General features: G+C 54.8%; 1 protein-coding gene across 1 annotated transcript; it reads right to left on the bottom strand.

Moving 5' to 3' along the window:
- Positions 1 to 7,969: 7,969 nt before the first annotated feature.
- On the bottom strand, positions 7,970 to 14,606 carry CACNG5 (calcium voltage-gated channel auxiliary subunit gamma 5; the record flags this gene model as incomplete). Its single annotated transcript, XM_082860655.1, has 5 exons — positions 7,970 to 8,227; positions 8,430 to 8,575; positions 11,809 to 11,949; positions 12,856 to 12,942; positions 14,411 to 14,606. The coding sequence occupies 5 exons, from the start codon at positions 14,604 to 14,606 to the stop codon at positions 7,970 to 7,972; spliced, it is 828 nt and encodes a 275-aa protein (XP_082716781.1).
- Between the last annotated feature and the right edge of the window lie 9,879 nt (positions 14,607 to 24,485).

Here is a 24,485-nt window from a genome sequence, read left to right on the forward strand (position 1 = left end):
TTTTTTTTTTTTGCGGTACGCGGGCCTCTCACTGTTGTGGCCTCTCCCGTTGCGGAGCACAGGCTCCGGACGCGCAGGCGCAGCGGCCATGGCTCACGGGCCCAGCCGCTCTGCGGCACGTGGGATCTTCCCGGACCGGAGCACGAACCCGCGTCCTCTGCATCGGCAGGCGGACTCTCAACCACTGCGCCACCAGGGAAGCCCTCTGTCTGTCTTTGGATGGAACCTGGACTCTCTCTCTGATTATGGAAGTGGGTGCTTTGGCCATGGTGGGCGTTTAGCACTGCAGACACCAGCCATTTGAAACAGGACTTGCAGAGAACTGCAAATGTTATATTATCTGTGTGGTCGTGAGCGAGCCCCTACCCCTCTCTAGGTCTCAGTGTCCTTCTATGTGCAGAGTTGAGGGTGTTAAATGAGAGAATGCTTGCAAGGCACCTACTATGTGCCTGGCACTCTGAGAAGGGCTTTACATGCCTGTTGATAAGGCCGACACCAGGGGACGCCCATCTGCTGGAGGTGGAGCTGAAGTCACAGTGTTTAAACTGACAACAAGACGAAACTTGGCAAAAAAGCGCGTCTGGATTCGCGATGGCGAATCCACTTTCCCCAAACCTATCACTGACCTTGTAGGACAGCCCTCTTCCAATCCTCATTCACTTAGGGCACCGAGAATTGCTTTGGATTTAATATGTGGTACTCACCTGGAGCCTCTTGTGGGGGGGGGTTAGACTTTAATTTAGTCTTTGTACCATTTTGTTATAAAAATAACTTAATCCAAGGAGGACTTTACCATTTGCATTAAAAAAAAATAGACTTCATAGCATTTTCATGCAGATTCTCTTGTATCTGAAATGGAGTAGGGGGTTGACGTTTGACCGCGCGTGGATTTAAGATGAACGTTGACCCAAGTGCAACCTGCTGAGAGGACGGTGACACGTGGCCTCCTTGTCGCCTGATCAGAAACCTCCAAAGCCCTCAATCCTTGTTCTTACAAGCGCTGAGTATGGAGTGAATTATTCAAAGATCAGTGGTGAGGATCAGGTTAAACTCTGCACTCCGAGCCCTGAGACTGCAAGGTCGTTTCTGAGCAGCCATCAGGTGTACTCGGGGCCGGAGGCCCAGCCTGGGCCCTGGCGGTGGTGTGGAGAGCACATTGCTCCAGGATGCTGGGCGCTGCCGTCCTCTCTCTCAAGGGCAGGCTCTTGCTGCAGCCCAGTGGACACCAGCTCATCAGGGGAGAAACGCTGGGCCTGAGCCCATGGACTTAACATCTTGCCCAAAGCACAGCCTTGTCGAAGGAGGCGGAGCCTGGGGAAGGAGCAAAGGAGAAAGCCTTGTGCCGCCCCCTCCCTCTCCCGCATTTCCTTTGGGAAGCCGCTACTCCCTGACTGGACTCAGGAGAAGGGGCTTTATTCCCAAGTCCAGGGAAGACCTGAGCCAGTGGCTCTCAACACTGTTTCGTGTTATCACTACCTTGGGAGCGTTGAAAACTTCAGCTCGCTGGAGCACCGCACAGCCTGACCTTGCCTGGAAGCTTGTCAGAGAAACAGACTCTCAGGTTGCACCTCAACACCAAGTCAGAATCTCGGGGCCAGAACAAAGCCAATCTGGTGTAGCAGATCCTGCTTTCCCGGGACGGCTACCATTACAGACCCATCTCTCCTTCTTCCCTCCCGGTGGGAATGCTCTCACACAGTGAGCCAGCAGGATCTACGTTCCCTCCCCTTCAGTCTGGGTGGTCTGGTGATTGTGATGGAAATGACACCGGGTAGCTTCCCAGGTAACTTTAAAGAAAGGCAATACAGCTTCTGTCTGTCTCTTGGGAAGCTCCTTCTTAAGAGCCAGCTGCCATGTTCTGAAGGAGCCCAGGCCTTCTGAAGAGACTGTGCATGGGTCTCTAGCCACTGACCGTAACTGAGGTCCCAGTGGGACCTTGTTCAGTGTCCAACTGCTGGACAAATGAACAAGGAAGCCTTGGAGATGACGGTCACTGCCACTGCCTGAGATACCCTGAGTGAAAACCACCTTGCTGAGCCCAGCCAACCCCTAAAACTGTCAGAAATAATCCCGATACAGTTGTGGTTGTCTTGAGCGCCTGAATTTTGGGATAATGTGTTATGTATCAATAGGTAGCTGGGGCACACTCACCCCTCCCCTTGCCAGGCAGTGGTTTGAAAATGGGCATGTGACCCGGTTTTGGTCAATAAGACATGAGGTAGAGGCTTATGGTTGGGTTGCTTCTGAGAAAGTTGCCTTTGCTTCTAAGAAGGACACAGAAGAAGACGCAGCCTCCTTCCTCCTGAGGCCGTTGCGTCTTGATGTGACCCTTGGAATTGCTGCTGCCATCTTGCTGCCACCCTGAGGATACAGCCAACCCCAAGGATGGCACAACCAAGGGATGGAAAGAACTTGGGTTTTTGATGGTATCCTTGAGCCACTGAATCAGCCAGTCCTTAAATCCACACTGACTCCTGCCTTCCTGATGTGAAGGAAATCAGTGCTTTATTGTCTAACACAGTTTGAGTCACAACTGTTACTTGCTGTTGAGATGTCCTATCTGTTGCAGTGCCTAGGCCGGAAGCCAGTTGCCACCAGCTTTGAAAGGGGAAGAACTCAAGGTCAGGTTCAATGGGCAATGGGGTTTCAGATATCCTGCCCCAAACCACTCCTCCTGCAGGTGAGGAGGGAGGAGAGGGGTGGGAAGAAAGCCAGGGTGGGGGCAGGGCTCAGACAGCATGATGAGTCAGCGAAGCTTGGGTTACAGAGCTGCTGGCTCCAGGCCAGCACTCAGCCCGCACCAGCACATCCCCTCCACCGGCAACACCAGAACCCCCATCTATGTTCTCACTGGGACTCACTCCTTCTCAGGGAAGGGGGCCTGCGGAGGCTGCCCATCTCGTGGATGGAGAAACTGAGACTCCAAGTATGCCGCCTACCAGCTGGCCCAGAGGGAGGGGCTGGGGCAGTGGAGGCTCGAAGCCCAGCTCTGAGGGCCTGCCCCTAGCCCGCAGGAAGGCTGCACGGGGCTCAGCAAAGGAAGCTGAGATCGTACCCCCGAGTCCTCAACCCACCGGGGTGACCGGCTGGAGCCTTGCCTGGTGATCCAGGGCGGAGGCCGAGCTCTTCATACCCTTTCTAGGCTGAACTTTCATAGGGAACCACCGATTCCCTCCCTTCACCCAACTCCCACCTGGAAGTTTTCAGCTCCTGACAGACACGGCCACGACTTGGGTACTTTCTAGCTGGGAAGCGTCTCTCTGCCCTTCCTGTAGCATGAAAGTGGAGCTGCTTGACCTCGAACCCGCTCCTGAGCCTCTGAAGTTGGCTGAACGAGGGCCGTACGCCCCATCACGCCGTCCAGGGGAGCGGAAGCTGGGTGGAGAAGCCCCTCCCGCTTCCCCGTGGCTGAGAGGAAGGGACTGGGTAGCTGCTGGCCCCTACGTCCTCCGTCCCTCCCGCTGCTCCGGGGCTGCCATGTGCACTCCATACCGACCTTGCTCTTCCTTGGGGTCCTCAAGGATCCGATCTTTTATGCAAATTCCACAGTCTTTGGGGTGTTGTCTGCTTGTTCCTGGCAGGAGGTGGGGTGGGGGTGCCTCATTTGGGCTTGGCTGGGTTTTGCCTCTAACACCTGCAGTCTTTAGAGCTGGAGACTAAGCATGGGGGCAGAGCATGGGGACGATTTTATCCAATGCTCTCATCCTATGAATGAAAAAACTGACATCCCCTGGCTGCTGGCAACACACAGAGGGTGGAGCGGCGCCCTGAGGGCAACTCAGGCCTCTGACCACTGGGTCTATTGCTGCCCTGGAAGGAGCAGGGCAGAGGGCTCATCGGGTGCAAATACCCCAGGGCAGGGCCACCCAGGCAGAAAATCTTCACTCCAGAACAGATGGGGAGCTCAGGCTTTACACAGACAAGAGAAAGCCTAGGTGGACCCTGGGAGGGTGTGACCTGTCCAAGGTCACAGAGCAGAGGGCTAGGATCCCAGTGCAGGGGTGTGTGGGAATCCAGGGACCTTAGTTCTGCCAGGAGGGGAGGGGCTCTGGCCGGGTACAGCTCACCACCCTCTACCCAGCAGGGAGTGCTGGGACTGCAGGTGGTGGCCGCTGAGCCTCCCACCATGGCTGAGCTCACGGTCCCTGGGTCCTGGCCTGTCTGCATCTGAGCACAAGTGCCTTCAGCAGAATCCACTCATTCATCCCCTTCTGCACCCGCTCTCGACCTGGAGAGTTTGTGTTCCAAAGGCTACTTAACTTCCCAAGCGTCATATTAGCATGTGAGAGAGCATTCGGTGTGTGTGGGATAAAAGCCAAGGCTGGGGGAACTGCAGACGGGCTCCACGCACTCATCAGGCAGATGGCCTCAGCCAGAGGGGCAGCCTGTGACGGAGCAGTGCCCCTGGCGTGGCCGTGCTGACTCCCCCATCCACACACCTGCCACCCACTCTGCAACTCTTAAGGTGGAATGCTATTTCCCCTGCCCTTCATCCACTTGTGTGGGTTAATTGCATGTGTCACTTTGGCTGGGCCATGCTGCCCACATATTATTCTGACTGTTTCTGTGAAGGCGTTTTTCGATGTGATGAACATTTAAATCAGTGGACTCTGAGTAAGACAGATTGCCCTCCGTAATGTGGCGGGTCTCATCCAATCAGTTGAAGGCCTAAATAGAACAAAGACTGACCTCCCATAAGCACGAGGGAAATCTGCCAGTAGACAGCCTTCCCACTCGAACTGCAACTCTTCCCTGCATCTCCAGCCTGCTGGCCTCCCCCATCAGATTTTGGACTTGCCAAGTCTCCACCATCATGGGAGCCAATTCTTTAAAATAAATCTATACATGTGTCTTCTTGGTTCTATTTCTCTGGAGAACCCCAGTACACCACTTTTATTTAGGGAGGAAGGACAGTTACCCAAACATTAAGGAGGGGGCTCCCTGACACGGGCTCCTCGGGTCCATCACTGATAAGCTGGTGTGGACTTGCCCCCATCTGCTCCCCTCAACTCCGTGCAGCCCTGATAACGACCATTTCTTTGAAGATCACCTCCGGGGGTGAAGCGACAGCACTGACCAACCCCTGGAGGAAGAAGGAGGCTGGCGAGTTCCAGGTGAGAGGGAACAAACGTCAGAATTGTCCCCAGCCCCTGGCTGGTAACCCCGAGTAGCTTTACGCCATAATGCATCAGACTCTGGTGTATTAGTCTCTCCATCCCATATTTTGAGGATGAAAAAATAAAAACTTGTCTTTTTTTTTTTAAGTGCCTGAGGAAACAAAAGGTCAGAAAGTGTATTGGGGAAGGGGCCCCTAATTTATGGTTTATGAGTTGAGTTTATACACTTTAATGTTTGAGAAAAATCTTTTGATTGTGGAGAGGCTGCAAAGGTCCCAGTTCTGAGATTTATAGACAGAAAAGAAACTGTCACAGTCGCACAGTAATTCATACATTCACCCGTCACCCAGGAGGGGAGACACGGACCCAGAACCTGTCCCGAAGATAGGTGTAAATTGCACATTCCCAGGGTAAGAGCTGCCTGACCTAGCAGCCCAGCATCTAGGCCGACGAAGGCCCGTCCTAATGATGTCACTCACAGTCAGCCATCAGCTTGTGTTCAGGAGTGGATTCTATTTTCCCCACGTGCACGCAAACAAGCCTGGCACGTGGACGGAGAGAGAGAGCACTTCAGGGAGAGAAAAGTGCGTCCGAGGAGCTCATTACATTGACAACGACTGGAGTAAAGCACATCTAAACACCCGTCCAGTTTGGAAATGCTACCTAACGGTCTCCAAGTACACTAAACGAGTCCTTTGCTGCAGGTGCATTGGTTTCCTTGTTAAGCTGTAAGCGGTTACCAAGGATACAAGTCACAGCAGGTGCCTGTGGAGTGGAAGGCAGGCTTTCCGGCTGCCATCAGTGTACAGGGGAGGGGTGAACAGTCACACAGGAGGGCTGTCCGGAGCTTTCTACACGAGGCTGGATCATTAGAGTTGGGGGTAGGTGTGGGAGGAGGGCTTGGAAATAGTTTAGGAGCAGAAGGGGGTTTCCCCAGGACCCACGCAGGGACAGTGGCAGGACTGGGACCACCGTCGGCTCCCCTCGTTTCTCCTCTATTATTCTGTGAACAAGGGAACAATCCAGCTACGAGGCAATCTGCCTCTTCTGGGCGGAACTGTCCCCCACCCCCTCCCCAAAGCCCCACATCCGTATATTCAAGCCCTCCCCTCCACGACTTAGAATATGGCTGTATTTGGAGACAGGGCCTTTAACGAGGTGATTTCAGTTAAAATGAGGCTGTTAGGATGGGCTCTTATCCAGTCTGACACCGGGGGGCATGCAGGCGTGCAGGAAAAAGACCCTGTGAGGACACATGGAGACGACGGTCATCTGCAAGCCAAGGAAAACAGCCTCGAGAGAATCCAGATCTGCTGACACCTCGATCTTGCACTTCTGGCCTCCAGAACTGTGAGAACATAATTGTCTGTTGTTTAAGCCACGCAGCCCGTGGCAGCCCCAGCAAACGAATGCGTTCCCCTTCTAAAGGCCACCCCAGCCACAAGTGCGGTTTTCTGTATTTCTTTCCGGAGCCCACGTGTCGCCCACGGTGGCTTTTTGCACCCAGAACTGAATGCTATCTTAAAAAAAGAGCAAGAGAAAGGGGGAACAGCTGGTGTGGCAAAAATACACAGCAGACAGCCTGGCGCTGTTTTGCTACTCAAACCCTCAAATCCCAAAGTGGGCGTGCGAGAAGACGCGTGGAGACCTGAGGGGGTCCCGTCCAGCACTGGGCCTTTCCCGTTTCCCTCTGTGAACTTCACGGAAGGGGCTTCAGGTTTCCTACTCGGAAAACGGGCATCACGCCACCTCATCTTCTGGAGGCGTCTCTCTGCCTACACACGCCCCATACCCAGGAAGCAGATGCTGCCCTGTATTAGGACTAAACTGGCAACCCCCGATGTCGGCAGGCATCCTCAGGAGAGCAGCAGGGTCATTCTGAGTCCGGCTTGCTTAGACTCAGGCATCAGCAAAACCAGCTCCAAATCCCAGGCAGCCTCTTTGAAAGCTGCCTTCTTTCTCCTTCGGTGGTATAGATGTCCGTCTACATGAGTAGACTTTAGGGACCTGGACCAGAAATACTGCCCATGTGAGTGGGGATGGCATCCCCCGGGCCTGAAACAGTGCTTGGTAGTATTAACCCGGACCAGCCACCTTCTGCAGTTCTCACTGTCAGAGTCACTGCAGAGTCACTGCTTTGGGTTAAGGCATTAAAGGCCCTTGTTAGATATGTTACTGCGGGCCACGCACATTAAGACACCATCAGCCACTAACACCTCTTTGTCACTTCATCAGGTGGCCTCAGACCCCTCTCAGCCCGTTGGGGACCAAAGCTGGGGCAGCTGAGTTCTGCTGGGAGAAGAGGAAGAAGACCCGTGGGGCGGGGGGGGGGTGGTGGTGGTGGTGGACAGGGCACACGGGGGGTGACCACAAACGGTAGAGGACTCCACAAGGACAGCGCTGGACGACTCTGAAGCAGCCAGAGCTCCGGATCAGAGCCACCTCCCGGCCCCATAGCCCAGATCACGACGCGAGGGCCAGGCCAGTTGGCAAGCTCCCAAGTCCAGCTGGGTCTCTGGAAGGAACCTGGCATCGCAGAGCTGGCCTTGGCCTGGGTCCATGACGTAGGGTGCGGCGGGGAAGACAGAGCTGGAAGGCCCATCCCTCCCAGGGAAGGAGAGCGCCCAATGACTGGCACTCAAGAGGCGCGGGGACTCCCAGCTCTCAACCCATCATCCGCTCGCTGGCGCCAGACTCCCGACACCCACCCTGGGCTGCAGGAGCTCCTCTGGGCGAGCAGGGAGGGGACACGGGTCAGGTGAAAACAGCTAAGCACGGGGACAGCCGGGCCGTAGACCAAGGGCAGCGGGGGCAGGGAAGGCTGTCTGGGCACGGCAGTCCGGGGCGGGGACTCAGCAGGGGGAGGAAGACACCTGGCGGTAGTCGGGGCACTTGAGCAGGGCTGGGTAGCTGCTGTTCATCTGCAGGGAGACGTCGCTGGAGATGTCGGACGGGCTGCGGCCTCGCGCCCAGGCGTCCGGGTGCAGGAACTGGCCCGAGTGATCGGAGCAGTTGCTCAGACGCGGGCGGTAGAAGCCGGGGTGAGGCCTGTACACGTCCTCGGCGGTGCACCTCTTCATGAACAGGTACACGGCCATCACCCCCGCACTCTGCAGGCAGGGGGAGCTCGTGCTCGGGGCCTGGCCGTGGACGCAGCCGCGGGAGCACAGCACGAGGGGGGCCGAAGGCGGGCGCGGGGCGGGGCCCGGGAGTTAAGGGCGGGGGAGCGGTGGGTCCAGGTGGGCGTGGCCTCCTCCTCCGCCCCCTCCCGGGGCAGCACCCCGCCCCGCCCCGCCTGCGGGGAGGGTTTACCTCCGTTAAGAGGAAGGAGATGGCGGCGAAGGCAAAGGACCATCCGTACTTGTAGGTGAAGTAGGTCTCCGCATCCTTGGTCCTGTTGAGCACCTCATCGTTGATGCTGGAGATGTACAGCACCAGGCCCACCACCAGCGAGAGGCCTGCAGGGGGCAGGGGCGCTCGGCAAGGAAGCCGGGGAGCCGCCGATGGGGCACCGCCTCCCCTCGGGGTTCAGGGAGAAGGCCTCGGCCTTGGGTGACCATGACCCCACTCTGGAGTTCAAGGACGGCAGGAGCCCTCCTCCTGAAGGCCCTGTTTAGACCATTACCTTCTAGAAAGCGGACGGCTGCAGGCGAGAAAGCTTCTGTCCAGCCACCTCCCGAGCCACGGTGAGCCCGAGGGTTCTCACCGCCCGCCCCCACCGGAACCACCTGTTAGATGTGCGTCCCATGAGCCCCATACCCGGACCTTCTGAGTCACGTGGCCTGGGCTGGCGCCTGGCACCGTGTCGTCCTGAGTGCTCCCCAGGCAAGGCTCATGTGAACTCAGGGTGTGAACCGCTGACTTTAGCAAGTGTCTTCCGCTGAACTGAGGCATACCACAGGCTCCCCTGGCGGAGATAGCCAGGGCCTCCAGAGCCTGGATAGATGGTCTTGTAACTGTGGCTCTGTGCAGCCCACCTGCCCCTGGGTGCGGCCAGTTACTGAGATCGTTAGGCAGGAGAGGCAAAGAGAGATGGGCCAGGCTCTGGCAAGCGTTGCATCCGGGGGCCAGCGCTGCCTAAACTCCTCCCGCCACTGTGCAAACGACCGACGGAGCATCGGTCTCGCCAGTCAGCGACTGCAACTGCAACAGGACGCAATTAATTCCTGTGTTTTGAGCTGCTCAGCTTTAATTCCATTCACATGATTAGGCTGGGGCATCCTGAAGGGCGAATGCTACAGGAGAGCAAGCATGATTCAGGCCTTCTTGGCACTTAACTCACACTGGAATGAGGCTGGCCAAGGGAACCCTGTCTGTTGCTGTCATTAAGACACTTCATGTGGCCAAGCTCAGTCTGAGATCTCTGGTCCTGCTGCCCACCGCTGAAAAACCTCAGGTGCTTTGAAGCTGCTGTGTGGCCTTGACTGTTGTGAAGTTGATAGACAGAAAGAGCTTAACCTGGGTCTGTATCTCTTGGACTAGGTGGAAACATCATGGTGCAGAGGGTGGGCTGAGGACACTGCAGGTGCTCAATGAACATTTGTTAGATGGATGGAAGGATGGAAGGATGGATGGAAGGATGGATGGATGGAAGGATGGATGGATGGATGGAAGGATGGATGGATGGAAGGAAGGAGAAAGAAAGAAAAGCTCTTGGGCATCTAGTGTTCTGACTGCCACCTGGCTCCCAAGCTATATTGACAAGACAATGTTGGGAAAAGGAACCTAAAGTGGCTTGGAAGTTGGGCGGCAACAAGAATGCCTGGTGCTGGCAGCTGTTCATCTTTTCTTTCCATCTGTCCATCCATCCATCCGTCCGTCCATCCATCCATCCGTCCGTCCGTCCATCCATCCGTCCGTCCGTCCGTCCATCCATCCATCCATCCATCCATCCATCCGTCCATCCATCCATCCATCCATCCGTCCATCCACCAATCCATCCATCCTTCCATCCATCCATCCATCCGTCCTTCCATCCATCCATCCATCCTTCCATCCATCCATCCATCCATTACTCAGGCCATCCACCTACCCATCTTCCATCTGTATCCCCTCTCTTATCAACAAATCCAGGGCTCAGGGCATCTACAGTCCATGCCCTGAGAGCCGTGCCTTTCGCTCGATGCATTAAGAAAAGGTGCTCATGAAAACGCAGAGGACACCCTGAAGGGGAGAAAGAGCCGCCCTTCATTTGCCACCTTTTCTTCCCGCTCACTCTGCACACCCCCTGCAGTAATCTCCTCCACGTCTGATTCCCTCCCCTAGTCCCTAGGCCGACAGCTCCGCCTGCACCTTTGGTGTCTCTACTCCCAGGATCCCCAAACCCTGACTCCTAGTAGCCATCTGGGCGCTGCTTCCAGCTGTCACATCGGCACCTCAAACTTTGCATTTCCCACTCTACGTTCATGACCTTGGCTCCAAATCTGCTGCTTCTCCTGTGACCTGTGGATGAGGGACGCAGTGCACCGCCCACCCAGGGCCTGAGCAGAGCCCGTGCTGGCCCTCGGCTCCTCCCCTGAAGCCCAGGCCTCGTCCTACTGAGCTTACCTCCCAGGTGTCCAGGAGCCTCTCCCTTCTCTCTTCCCCGCTGCCAGCCCCTCCCCAGCCCCTCCCTCCTGCACAACTGAAGTAGCCTCTCGCCTGCTCTCCCTGCCCCGTGTCTTGCTTCCTTCCTCCCCTCACTCTCCAGAAGAATTATCCTAAAATCCGAATCTGGTCATGTCCTTCCTCGGCTTAAAATCCTCCCGAGGCTTCTCACACAGTACCCGACCAGGCGACCTCAGCTGCCGCCCCCACCTCTCACCACATCCTCCTGACGCTCCTGCCGCCACAAGTCACGACTGAGCTTAGTGTCCCCTGGCCTCCATCCTCTCTCTTCCCTCCAGGCTCCCTTCCGCCCACCCCAACCTCACACTCTACCTAATTCCTACTCACTCTCCATCTCGCCCGCTCCTGGCGGCCGTCCCTGACCAGCTCCTGGTCTGAGTTTCCGCCGCTGCCCTTGGCCCCCATAACAGTACTTGCTGACGCTGTCAGAGCCCTTGTCAGGCAGGGTCCACGTTTCCTGCCCACTTGTTTATGTCCCCTAAGACACTGCCCTTTCTGTAGGTAGAGATCCCAGCTCCCAGTGATAAGGCCTGGGAGATACATGGGTGGATGAGTCAGCACATGAATAAACGAGAGAAAGAGTGAATGATCGAGTACAGTCTGGGGTTGGTCCAGGAGGACAGATCCATGCTGAAGGGGCCTGGGTAGCCCAGGGTAGGGCGTAGGGGGTCTCTAGAGGATGGCTGAGGGATGGCAGATGAAGAGGCCGTCATTCCAAAGGCAGATCGTATTTCTTTCATGTACACACACAAAGACATAGCCCTCAAAAGGAAAAAGGAATACTCATCACCAGTGGGAACTAGGGGAAAGCGTCAGTGATGGTATGGCATGAGGAGGACCCTGGGTTCTCATCCCAGCTCTGCCCAGGGGGAGCTGTCAGGTCACTGCTCCTCCAGAGGTGATGGACGGGCCCGGGTCCTCAGAACCCTCCTCCAGCTCGGACTCAGCTGTGCTCGAGCCACTGACGCGGCGGGTCCTGTGCAGGGGCTGACCCGCAGCTGGGACCAGAGCTTCCCAGAGCAGAGTGGTTTAGGGATCAGATGTCAGAAGTGCAGAGTGCACGAGCGAAAACGGTACCACTTACCAGAGAGGATAAAGAAGATGCCGGAGACAAAGGCCAGGATTGTCCTGTGGGGACGGACGTGTCCAATGTTGCTCAGGATGAAGCCAATGAACATGAAGAAGAGGCTGACCAGGGGGAACGGCGTGGCCGAGCGAATCATTTCTGACCGAGGGGATGGAAGGATGCCGTCACCCTCCAGTAGCCTCACTCAGTGCTCACCTTCCCGAGTCAAGTGTTCCTGGCCGTGTACACCAGCTGGTCCCCAAGCCCCGCCCTGCCTGAGCAGCCCGGGCTCCATCCCCTCCTCGGTGGGCTTTCGTTCCTTGGCCCTTAGCCTTCAGGGCCTATGCTGACTCAGAACTGTGCTGCAGGTTCACATGGGTCTGAACCAGCTCTGGTGAGGCCAAGGCCATGATGTCAGTCTCGCTGGGGGCCAGAGAGCCTGGTTCAGTTCCCTGGGTACTATGGTGTGAACGTCTGTGTCCCCCGCCCCCCCACCAAAATTCACTTGCTAAACCTAACACCCAAGGTGATGGTATAAGAGGTGGGGCCTTTGGGAGGTGCTTAGGTCACGAGGGTGGGGCCCTCATGAAAGGGATTATTGCCCTTATGAAAGAGACCCCCCCCCCCACACACACACCCAGAGCACCCTCGCCTCTGCCACCATATGAGGACACAGTGAGAAGGCAGGAAGAGGGCCCTCACCAGAACGTGACCGTGCTGGCGCCTTGATCTTGGACTTCTAATCTCCAGAGCTGAGAGAAACAAATTTCTGTGGCTTCTAGGTTGCCTTGCCTGCGCTATTTTGTTAGAGCATCCCAAACAGAGGAAGTCACTGGGTATGGATGCCCTCTCACTTGCCAGGGTCACAGCAATGGGAGACTCTAGCAACCTGTCACCACCCTGGATAAGTAGCTGGCAGAGCGAGCTCTGTGAGCTCAGCCAGCACAAGCATCTGAGTCTCAGGGCATCGGCTCTTGAGAAACAAGCAGTCACCCTGCCTCTTCCCTCTGCCCTGCTCTGCCCTGTCCAGCCCGTGGCCCAGGCTGGGAAGTCGGAGGCACCTACTGAGCACGTTGACCGTGGACTCGGAGGCGAGCTGGGTGCTCACGGGCATCACATACTCTATGGTGAAGCAGCGTCCCCGCTCCTCACCTACGGAGACAAGAGCCACTTACGTACACCCTGGGTCCTTCTGAACACGGATTTGAAGTTAACACATTCAAATGGTATTCCCAGTGCTTCTAGGATGTTTACACCTGGGCTGGATTCAAACCCTAGGGGGCCCTGTCCCCAGCTGGTGGCCCACAGCAGAGGTGGACACCCGTCCTGACATCACATCTTTCCCAGAGAAGCACTGAGAGCTGCATGAAGAGCGATCCCTGCAGACTCAAGGGAGAGTCAGGTGGCCGGTGGCCATCTTGCGGCTTTGGGACAGACTCCACCAAGGATGGCGTGTGGTTGGCTTAGGTGCCCCAGTGTGGGTATCACGGAGCAGAACCCCCAAAGCCTTGTCGACCACTTCGGCAACCAGACCCTGGTGACTTCAAACTCTGCTTCAGATTTAAGCAGAGATGGATGCCACACAGTCTGGGCACTGGGAGGTGAGGTCAGTGTTGGGTGCCATTCCCAAAGTAGACTCAACACGTCACGGGGAGGCCAGGCCTCCACGGTCCTCCCTGCTAAATACGGGTGGGCGCCAACCACCAAAGCCCTACCGTGAGGCTGGGAGGAACAAGTGTTCCCTGTGTCCCGTGCACACATGGGTTACAGAGCCCTCCAAGAAAGGCTCCATGACCCCACTGTGGTGTTTCTGACCAGACTCACGGGGCACAGAGAGGCTCTTCTCGTGCAGCCTGGTTCCGGGTCATGATGAAGGGATAAAGGACAGAGCCCTTGGAGTAGCAACTCCAAGGGTTCCAGAGAAGCCCTAGCAAGTGGGCAGGAGGCCCTGATGGGCAGGATCAAGGCCTGCACCATCTGGCAGAGTTGCAAAGACCTGCACCTGCATTTTCTCCCTGCCATTTCACAGACATAGGAACAGAGAAAGTGCTAAGAATTTCCCATCCTCATGCTCAGGTCACAAGGGTGAAGCCCTCATGAATGGGATTAGTGCCCTTCTAAAAGAGACCCCGCGGAGCTCCCTCTCCCTGTGCTGCCCCATGAGGACACAGGGAGAAGGAGGGAAGAGGGCCCTCACCAGAACATGACTGTGCCGGAGCTTCACCTCCCTGCATCTTCCTGCCCTCATCTGTGAGGCGGACGTGATAACAGGGCCTGCCTTGCAGAGTCAAGGGGGAGGCACTGCGACGGAGGACTCAGGGAGCTGAGGCCGCCTCTCTCAGCCGGGGGTGGGTGGTGTGGCGACAGCGGGGCCACGGGCATCTTCCAGGTGGGAAGACCCAGGTCCCGGGGGTGAGAGGACTTGCCCAAGTGGACAGGGAGACTCAGGCCTTGAGCTTGGAGTGGATCCTGGCCACTGGAGGGAGCAGGCCCAGAGCTCATGAGCATCGTCCGCAGTGACCAGCCTCCTTCCAGCAGGGACGTCGCTTCCCCAGGGGGTGTGAGATGGCGGCTGCTCCTCTCTGGGGGCAGGGCTGTCCCAAGCCCTGGGCGCCCTTACCTGCGAGGAAGCAGACCCTCCACAGGCCTGAGTGCAGGGACATCTTGGTCTCGGTGCTCTGGTTCTGGGGCAGGACCACGCCCTCCTCCAGGTACAGCCAGTGGTCCGTGCTGACCGCGATGCCCAGCAGGCCCAGGCCGCACACGGCAAAGACACTGCTCAGCAGGGTCAGGGCCTTCCTCCTGCAGGCACCCATCTTCCTGGACAATCCCGCGGGGGCCTGCGGCCGCGATGCCACCAGCAGGGAGTGGGCTCTGGCGGCAGGACAGCGGGTGAGCCGGCAGTCGTGGCCACGGCTCCGAGGAGGGGCCCTGGGCGGCAACTAAAGTCACCCCAGCCAGGCTGAATGGATGAATGAAGACCAGTGGGCCGGCTCCCTGGAAGTCAGGCCATGGGTGACAGACATGCCACCTCCCTCCCCCCATCAGGAACGCACAGCTTTCCTGACAGGCCACTGCGAGGGGCCCCCTTGTCCTCTCTGGGAGTCCCCCTTGCTGGATAACACCATTCATTCATTCATTCATTCAGCAACCCACTGTACCCAACGTGGAGACAAAAGGATGAATGTGACCCCATCCTTGCCCTTGAAGAGTTCCCTTCTGCAAGACAAAGCGCCCCCCACCCCCAAAGCAATGAAAATGCAGCTTGATGGGTCTGTGGGGGAGACCCGCCCAAGGATGTGGGAGCAGGGAGGAGGGATGGAGGCCTGAAGTCTGCCTGGTGGGCTCCTCCGTGTCGAGAAGGACTCTGAGGCCCAAGGACACCTGGCAGGGAGCAGCGGGACCCAGAGGGGACGCGGCAGGCGGCAGAGAGGCTTCTTGGGAAGGTGTCTTCCGCAAGGATTCCAATCAGTTGTAGATCTGGGTCCACCCCGCTAAAGAAGCCACACCACAGTCCAAGTTCAACGGGCCTCCTGAGCCCACCTCATCAGAAGCCGTCTGACTCTTGTCTGCCCAACACATGGTATTGGCCGGAGCTGGCTCTGAACCAGCCAGAGTGAGGCTAAGTGTCTACATAAGGTGAGCCATGAGAACACCTGCCACACCTGCCCAGCCAGTCCAGGCTCGGAGACGGAGCTGGGAATAAGTGAGGGGTAAGATGCCACCCCAAGGAGCCCACAGCCCAGCTCAGGGCTTCTGAACTCTGCCTGGAACCTAGAGCCACCCAGGGAGCATCCAGAAGTCCTGAGTGCCCAGGTGCCACCCCGAGAGATTTTGGTGCAGCTGGGCTCATATAGGGGCCGTGGTACCGCTGTGCTCCCTGCGAGGCTAGTCGCGGCCCAAGTTGAGAACAACGGCTCTTTGCTACTCAGAGTGTCATCCGTGGGCCAGCAGCCTTGGCATCACCTGGGAACTCGTTAGGAATGCAGAGTCTCAGGCCCCTCCAACTTTGTAAGTCAGAATCTGAATTTTAACAAGATTCAAGTGAGCTGTATACCTGCTAAAGTCTGCCAAGCAAACAGGTGACTACAGTCCATCGTAGTAATGGCTGTGGCGGGGAAAGCCCAGGATGTGATGACAGCCCAGGAGAGGGTCACCCAGTGGGGCTGTTGGGAGGTGGGCAGCGCTATTTCTGGAAGAGGGTGGCATCCGGGGCCTGGAAGCCTTCCCCAAGGCCTGGTGTCACATCTCAGCCGAGGCACAGGGGGATCCTGGCTCAGCTGCTGAAAGGGGACGGAAGACACACTCAAGCCTGGAGGCTTGATCGCTCTGTGGAGTCTGAGCTTTCTGTAGGAGGGGAGAGGGGGGAAGGGGAGGAAAACGGGTGCTCTTTGCAAGAAGGAGGGACAGCCCGGCCTGGACTCCACAGCAGGAGCCCCGCCCTGACCCCGGGAGGGTTGCCTGATCTGCAGACTGAACCCTACGCTGGCGTCCTGGAGGCCTGGGAACACTTGGAGGCAAAGGCTCCCGTCCGCCAGGCTGGAGGGCACAGGGGCTTCACGCACGCCAGTCCCTCCTGCACTGGCTTTGACAGAGAAGGAAAAGATGAAATGCAGAACAGCCAGCCCTCCCCGGCTCCCCACTCCCCGCAAACCCGGCCATTCCCCCGGCAGTGGGCTGGGAGGTGGAGCGGACAGCTCAGCCCCGATGTGGTTACAAGTATCTCACAAAGCACCTACGCGTGTGGGCCCCGTGCTCGCTGCCACAGCAGAAGCAAAGGAATCAGAGGCTCTGTCGGAGCTCACAGGCCGGAAAAATAGGAAACGATAGCAAAACAACTGCGACACGAGGGTGGGCAGTGTTCTGACTGGTGGAACCCGGGGTCCCAGGCAGGACGTGAGGGGTGGCAGGGCAGGCTGCCTGCAGGCGCCTTGGGAATGACTGCACGGGTTGGTGGATGGGTTGCGGTCACGAAGATTTTTACAGCAGCTTAATAAGTACTTTCACTTACACTTGAGGCTCATAAAAGCCCAATACCTGCCAGAGGGAACGGAACTGGAACCCCAAGGCTGGTGATGGGGTAAAGGGAGGGGAGAGGAATGAGCGAGAAAACCAGCCCTGTGTGGCGCGGAGAGCCTTGAGCTGAGAGGCAGAAGCCTGGGCTTCATTCTCAGCCTGTCTGAGTAGCCGCGGGAAGTCGGGAAATTAACCTTCCTGAGGCCCCTCCTCTCCCAGGGAACACGGAGGGAGAGGACAGCAACAGTTGAAGCACACTGAGTACTTATCATTATTAGACATTCTGCTGAGCACATTATTTTAATCTTTACAACCATACTACCATCCCCATTTTATAGGTAAGCAAACTGAGAATCAGAGAGGTTAAGAAACTTGCCCAAGGTCACTCAGCTAGCGAGCGAGGTGCCTACATTTGAATTTATCCTGCCTCATTCTCAAGGCCTTTCTAAGCTGAGCTCCATGGAGCAAAACCTCCATGGAATATTCTAGCAAAAAATGCTCTGGTGAAGAAAAACTTGGGAGGCACTGCATCTCGGTCTTGAAGAATCACACTGCACATTCATCGGTTAAAAGCCTGAAAAGTCCGCTTAGCTCCACCCATCCCACTCTTTTCCAGACTGTTTTGGCCACACAATGGCGTTTTGTTCTGTGAAATCCACTTTGGGGACAATGCTGCCCCCGCCACATGAAGAATAACAAGACAAAACTGCTGGGGGAGTCGACGCCACAGCAGGTGCGCCAGTGCCTTGAACAATCTAGTGCAGGATGCTGGTGTTAAGGTATCATTATCAAGCGACAATGGGCAAAGCCCCTGCTTTCTAAAGACAGCAGCTAGTGACTGCTCAGAGCAGGACAACCAATTTTAAAGGTAAGCTTGGCAGACAGAAAAGATTCAGGTCCTGGAGATTTGGAAAGATGAAAATGGAGAGAAGATTGGATCTGAATCTATAAAAGCAAGAAATGAAAGAAGAGGCCCAAGTTGACCCAAACTGCCGGTCTCTACAAGGGCAGAGCTTGAGGCCCGGGGCGAGCTTGGGAAAACGGAAACGTCCCCTTTTCAGAGTGGGTGACACGTTTACCTACTCTGCACGGAGTGGAAAATAACGATCTCATTCATTACACAGTTGAACGGATGCTTCTGTTGTGAAATCACCTTTATTTACCAATAAATGACCTCACTGACTTGAGCACTGAACAGCCCTTTATCATCCAGTATCTCATTAGGACCTCGGGACAAAGCCATCAGTGGCATTGGCTCCATTTCATGCCCAGGGAAGCTGAGGGTTAGAGATGCTAAGTAGCCTCCAGGACGTCACAGGCATGTGGCCAACTCTGGATTTAAGCCCAGGTCTCACTCCAAAGTCTCCACTGCAGCAACACTGCCTCCTCCTGAAGAAATAAACAGGTTCAAGAAGTGCTAGGGGATGGGGCTTCCCAGGTGGCGCAGTGGTTGAGAGTCCGCCTGCCGATGCAGGGGACGTGGGTTCGTGCCTCGGTCCGGGAAGATCCCACATGCCGCGGAGCGGCTGGGCCCGTGAGCCATGGCCGCTGAGCCTGCGCGTCCGGAGCCTGTGCTCCGCAACGGGAGAGGCCACAACAGTGAGAGGCCCGCATACCGCAAAAAAAAAAAAAAAAAAGAAGTGCTGGGGGAGAGGGACATGCAAAGTGACCACTAGGGAATCTGGAAATGGGTGGCACACAATTTTGGGCGACCGTCTTTGTACATAACCCAGGGCTACGTCAGGGCTGTTTCTTGATCCTATTGGGTTTATTACTGGGAGTCACCTGAGCGTATCTTTTCATGGGGATGCACTAACTCAACATTTCGGAGTCTGAAAACCACCTTGTAGGGTGGGAAGCCTAATATTTCTCTCAAAGCACAGATAAGGAAGTCAAGGTCCAGCGGGGAGATTTACCTGCGGTCACCAGGCAGTGCCGTCGAGGGGCAGGACTGTGAAGTGAAAATCTTTATGCGGGACCGCAGCTTTTCCCTCTGTGCTGCACGGGAAATTATAAAGCAGAAGATGAAAACCACCGGGCCCCACTCTGGAAACAACACCATCACTAACACCTGAGTTCACTGCCTTCCGGCCTTCCTTCCTATGTAACCGCGCACACGTGTGCACGTATTTTTCTACGCAATCTTCGGTTGGTGAGGGCGGGAACAGGAGTCCCCTTGCAGACACTCTGGCCTAGAATGAATTCCCAGACCCCACCTAATCGGGCCCTGGGCCAGGTCTTTGCTTTCGCACTATTTCTCCTGCTCTCGTGGATCCCATCCATCCTCTACAACATTCCTTTGATTTTCCTTCTGGAGGGTAGGGAGACCTTGTTTAATAAGTTGCCACCATGAGGGAAGAAAAAAAAGAAGAAAGTTGGTGTGAAAGCACGTGTTTAACATGAACTCAACTGTGAAAAGAAATTCATAGACGGGGAAGAAATAAACCAAAATGTTGACAGTGGATGTTTCCAAGTAATAAGGTTATGTATGTTTGATTTTCTCTCTACTTTTCTGGGCTTGACAAAGCTTCTAAAAGAACATGTATTCTTTCTACATCCAGAGAAGAAAACTAGGTTAAAGACCAGACTCGACAATTCTCCAGTCACTGCCCTCGTAAAGAATGTGCAGGGGCCCTCGAACTCTCAGGCGAAAGATGTTGAGATGCAGGTCATCCTCTGGAGCTTGGGGCTTAGGAAGCACGGAAGCTGAGTCGTTTAAGATGATTACCCGGGGACCATTACCTTTAAGCATTAGCTTGTTAATTATCAGCAATTAACAGTCGCTAATTATCACCCATGACCAGCAATTAGGGAGAAACGTCTTGTGGAGGTTAAAGCACTAACGGCACATTTCCCTGCCCAAGCCAGTAATAAAAGGACGTGCGGTGAAGCGCTTAGATGTAGGACACAGGCGAGGTTACAGACATGAGTGAGGTCGGCCAGGGAGCTGCTGCGGAGGATGGACAGGGTGAAGTCAGAGGAAAGTGGGGAGGGAGCAGAGGACAGTCCAGTGCAGACACCCTGATCCCCTTTCTTAGCAGCCCAGAGAAAACCTGCTGAGGCCTAATGCAGGCTTTGGGGGCCAGGGGCTCTTGTCAGGGCTTCCCAGCTGCTCCCGGGAGCTGGTCTAGTGACCCAGCACCAGCCTGGCCAGTCCCAGCAGGACTCACTGGTGACCAGAGGGCAGCCCCCAGCGGTCCCATGACCTGCCTGCTTTCCAGTGCTTCCCTGGTGGCACAGTGGTTAAGAATCCGCCTGCCAATGCAAGGGACACGGGTTCGAGCCCTGGTCCGGGAAGATCCCACATGCCGTGGAGCAACTAAGCCCGTGCGCCACAGCTACTGAGCTTGCGCTCTAGAGCCCGCGAGCCACGACTACTGAAGCCTGTGTGCCACAACTACTGAGCCTGCACTCTAGAGCCCGTGAGCCGCAACTCCTGAGCCCACATGCCACAACTACTGAAGCCCGCACGCCTAGAGCCCATGCTCCATAACAAGAGAAGCCACCGCAGTGAGAAGCCCGCGCACCGCAACGAAGAGTAGACCCCGCTCGCCACAACTAGAGAAAGCCCGCGCGCAGCAACGAAGATCCAACGCAGCCAAAAATAAATAAAAGAAGAAAAAAAAAGTGACCCCAATTCTTTGGTGCTCCTTCCACTGAGAGACGGGGTCTGCTCACGTCTCCTCCCCTGCGTCTAGGCAGGTTTGTGACGACTTCCACCAACACATATGCTATGTGTCTTCTGGGCCATAAAAGGAGGGAGCTCACTCAGGGGAAAGCCGGCCCCCACGTAAGGCGGACGCCCCAGAGACCCCCATGCTTTACAGCAGGGTTTCTCAACCTCGGCCCTGTGGATATTTGAGTTGGATGATTCTTTGCTGCGGGGAGGCTGTTCAGCAGCTTCCCTGCCTCTGTCCACCAGGTGCCAGTAGCGCCCCAGCTGTAAACAACAGTGTCCCCAGGAGGAAAACTGTCCCTGGTTGAGAGAGCTGCTTAGAGGGCAAGCCCAGGTGGTTGGTGGATAGCCCAGCGGAGCTCCTAGCTGACAGCCAGCATCAGCTGACAGCCACGGGACTGAGCCGTCCATCCCGGACGTCCAGCCAGGTGAGCCTTGGGATCACTGCATCCCCAGATGACACCTGACGGCGTCTGCATGAGACGCTCCAAGCAGGAACTGCCCAACTTCCTGACCCAAGTAATCATGAATGAAACAAGGTAGTTGTTGTTTTATACCATTATATTGGAGGTAATCTGATAGGCAGCAGAAGCTATCAAAATAACTTCATGGGCTTCCCTGGTGGCGCAGTGGTTGAGAGTCCGCCTGCCGATGCAGGGAACGTGGGTTCGTGCCCCGGTCCCGGAAGATCCCACGTGCCGCGGAGCGGCTGGGCCCGTGAGCCATGGCCGCTGAGCCTGTGCGTCCGGAGCCTGTGCTCCACAACGGGAGAGGCCACAGCAGTGAGAGGCCCGCGTACCGCAAAAAAAACAAAAAAAACCAAACAAACAAAAAACCCAACAAACAAAAAACCCAACAGTGGTCAAAATAACTTCATTACTGATTTATTAGCATCTTCTTCTCACTGCTTACGTATGATGTAAATCCCAGGTGTGACTGACCAGAATGTAACTTAGCAATGGAGCTTCTGAGCATCACAGTTTAATCCCTGGGATTTTCAGCCACGTCAGGGAGTGAACGGCACATGGCTTTGGGACCAGGTGAATCTGAGCTGGAACACTGGTTCTGCCTTGTCACGTCCTGGGCACTTCACACGATCACTCTGAACCTCAGTCTCTTCATCTGTAAAGCAGGGGTAGCTTCATAAGGGTTATTGTGAGGATTTATGAAAGTCTAATCGAGTAAGGCTGGACCACCTCATGCTATCTGAGTACAGTCAGAAAGTAACACCGGTTGACACGCAAGGAGCGGTGAACAACAGGGCGGATTTAATAGGGTAAATCTGTCCCCGAAAAGGGGCAAAATGGTCCAGACTTTCTCATCTCCACCCAGCTCTCCAACCTCCCTCTCATCATGGCGTTTGGTCCCTGCACAATTTTCCTCATTCCACCCACCACCCGCCGCCAAATTTCAGCCCCTCTGTCTCCTTTCTTATCTCCATATCAACTAAGGCTTTGGGATTGGAGAGATTTTAGGTTCCTCTCATTTGGAGAGCAACACCGTTCTGCATAATGATGTAAAGGGTGTCTTGGCGGTGGGCACACTGCCATGTCTATAGACACAGATAGTAAATATAATATCATCAAACATGTAGCAAGTGCTTATTAAGTGTCACACACAACAGAGGCTCAGCATCAGAAGGGAGTGTGGCACCTGAAGCCTGGAGACCTCTAGGTGTCATTATGTCCCAGTGTGGGAGACCCCCCTCCCCCGCCGACCCTCCGCCAGGTGGTGAGGGAGCTGCTGGCTGGAGCTGACAAGGGGCCTGTTCTCCATGCTGGCCCCACTGAGCTCTCTCTGCCACACTGCTGATGCCCTCTGGAGCACGTGAGCAGAACCTGGCAAAGATTCATGGTCCTCTGACGAAAGCAAGACCCAAGGAGTCTTGCATTTCAAGCTCTGCCTGCCCCAAGACTAAGCTCAAAGCCACAGCAAGCCCGTCTGCCAGGAGCCCAGGCTACACAGCTGAGGATGCAGCCCTGGGTCCAAACCTCCTGGAGTGAAGGTCGGTGTGTAATCAAACTCCTCTCACCCTTGGTTTGGCGGGAGGTTACTGAAAGATAGTTTCCACAGGGGAAACCCAGGGGCATCATGACCACCAACCAAAGGTCACTGCTCTTGCAGAAAAAGAAGTTCAGCTGGAGAGACCGTGGCCAACACTTTATTGAGGGTCCAGCAAAATGCTCTCTACAGGATCTGCAGTGTTTCCCCAAAGGCGTGGCCGCAGACACCAAGTCAAGCGGGAACACACCTAACAACGGAGTGCTAACCAGGCAGTTATAATCGTATCTATATCTTCGATATTATGTTCTTTGCAGAATTTTTCTATGCAAATTAGAATTTTTCATGCATTACAAATGTGACCATGCTGCACACACCATAGTAAAGCCTGATGTTATTTTACTTAAAAGTCGTATTTCCTACGTTATTTTTAGTAGCTACAGAATATATATCCTCCGACTTGGATGTACCCAAACTGATTTAACCACTTCCCTACTACTGAACAGCTAGGTTGTTTCCAAAATTTTCCCTGTTGTAAACAATGATGAATAAACATCCTTAGGGCTAAGTATCTGTGGACATCTGCAAGAATTTTCTCCGAATAAATTCCTACAAGTGGAATTTCTGGGTTTAAGGATATGAAACGTTTTAGCGTTCTGAGAAGTACTGTCAAGATTTGTTTGAAAGATTTCAAAGGCATTTTACCCCTGCTACCTAAGGTACCACGTAGGTTTGCCTGTACGGACACAGAGAACTCCAAACTGTTCCAGGTCGAAAGAGTCCCTCCCCATCTCTGCTGAGAATAACGGAAGCTTTGGAACCTGGGCTCTGCTCAGCCCTGAGGGCTACGCTTGCTGCATCAACAGGGTTTTCAGAACAAAGACTTCTATGCTATGAATGATGTCCAGGAAATGCAGGACCTCCTAAGTAGAGCAAAACATCTACGTCAGTGCTTTGAGACTTTTTGAGGTGACCCATCGTCATCACCTGTGAAAGACTCTAGACACATGCATGCCCAGATCGAGATCAGCTGAAAAACCCGTTAGAAAGAATGCAAGTGTTGAGATAAATGGCCGAACACAAAAATAACCTATAAAAAATCAACAGCTATAATACAGTGGCCAGTTGGAAAATATAATGTTCAGGGGAAAAAAAAATCTATGTAGCAACAAAACAGCAAACTCTCGGGGAATAAACTTAACAAATTATGTGCTAGTGCTATATAAAGAAAACCTTAAAACTATTGATGTACATAAAACAAGAGTGATAAATAAAATAATACATTCTGTTTTTTGGATAGGAAGACAAGGCCATAAAAATGTCAGCTCTCCCTAAATTAATTGATGAATTCAATGCAATGAGTTCTCTCTAGAAGATGATTCTGGGGTCAGTTTACAGGAAGCAACATTTGAGGATAGCAAGGAAAATTCCTTTAAAAATAAAGATGGATAAGTGGGAACTACCAAATATTTATGCATGTTACAGAGTGACAATGATTAAAACAGTCTGATGCACATGAAAAAAATAAGCTAGTCAATGGAATTGAAAAGGGAGTGTGGACTCCGTTTCTGGCTACGATGCACAAGCTTGTGGGATTCCAACCCTCCTACTGAAAATAATTAGAACAGCTGAATAAAATGTAAAATATTGGTTTGAAGACACTGCAGAGAAGTCAAGGAAACCAAGATTTCAGGGGTCGAGACCTGAAGACAAAGGAAGTGCACGGATATAAGCCTGACGTTTTGTACAACTTTTGCGTCTATATTCCAAAACTAAGCAGAGCCGCCGAAAGACTGGGAGTAATTAGGTGATGGAGAGCCGGACTCACGACTCCCAAAGAGCTCACCGCGCTGATGGTGGAACCGTTCAGTGAGCAGAAGATCGGGAGAGATTTGTGAAGAAGGATGTGAGAAGGGGCTACCGATACGCCCCTAGTTGTCAAACACACCTTGTCCCACAGAGGGCGGGGCAGTTTAGTGAGAGAGGGTCCAGGGCACGCTGG

This window comes from Leucopleurus acutus (assembly GCF_964270905.1).
Source record: "Leucopleurus acutus genome assembly, chromosome: 19".
In the NCBI taxonomy this organism is placed as follows: domain Eukaryota; kingdom Metazoa; phylum Chordata; class Mammalia; order Artiodactyla; family Delphinidae; genus Leucopleurus; species Leucopleurus acutus.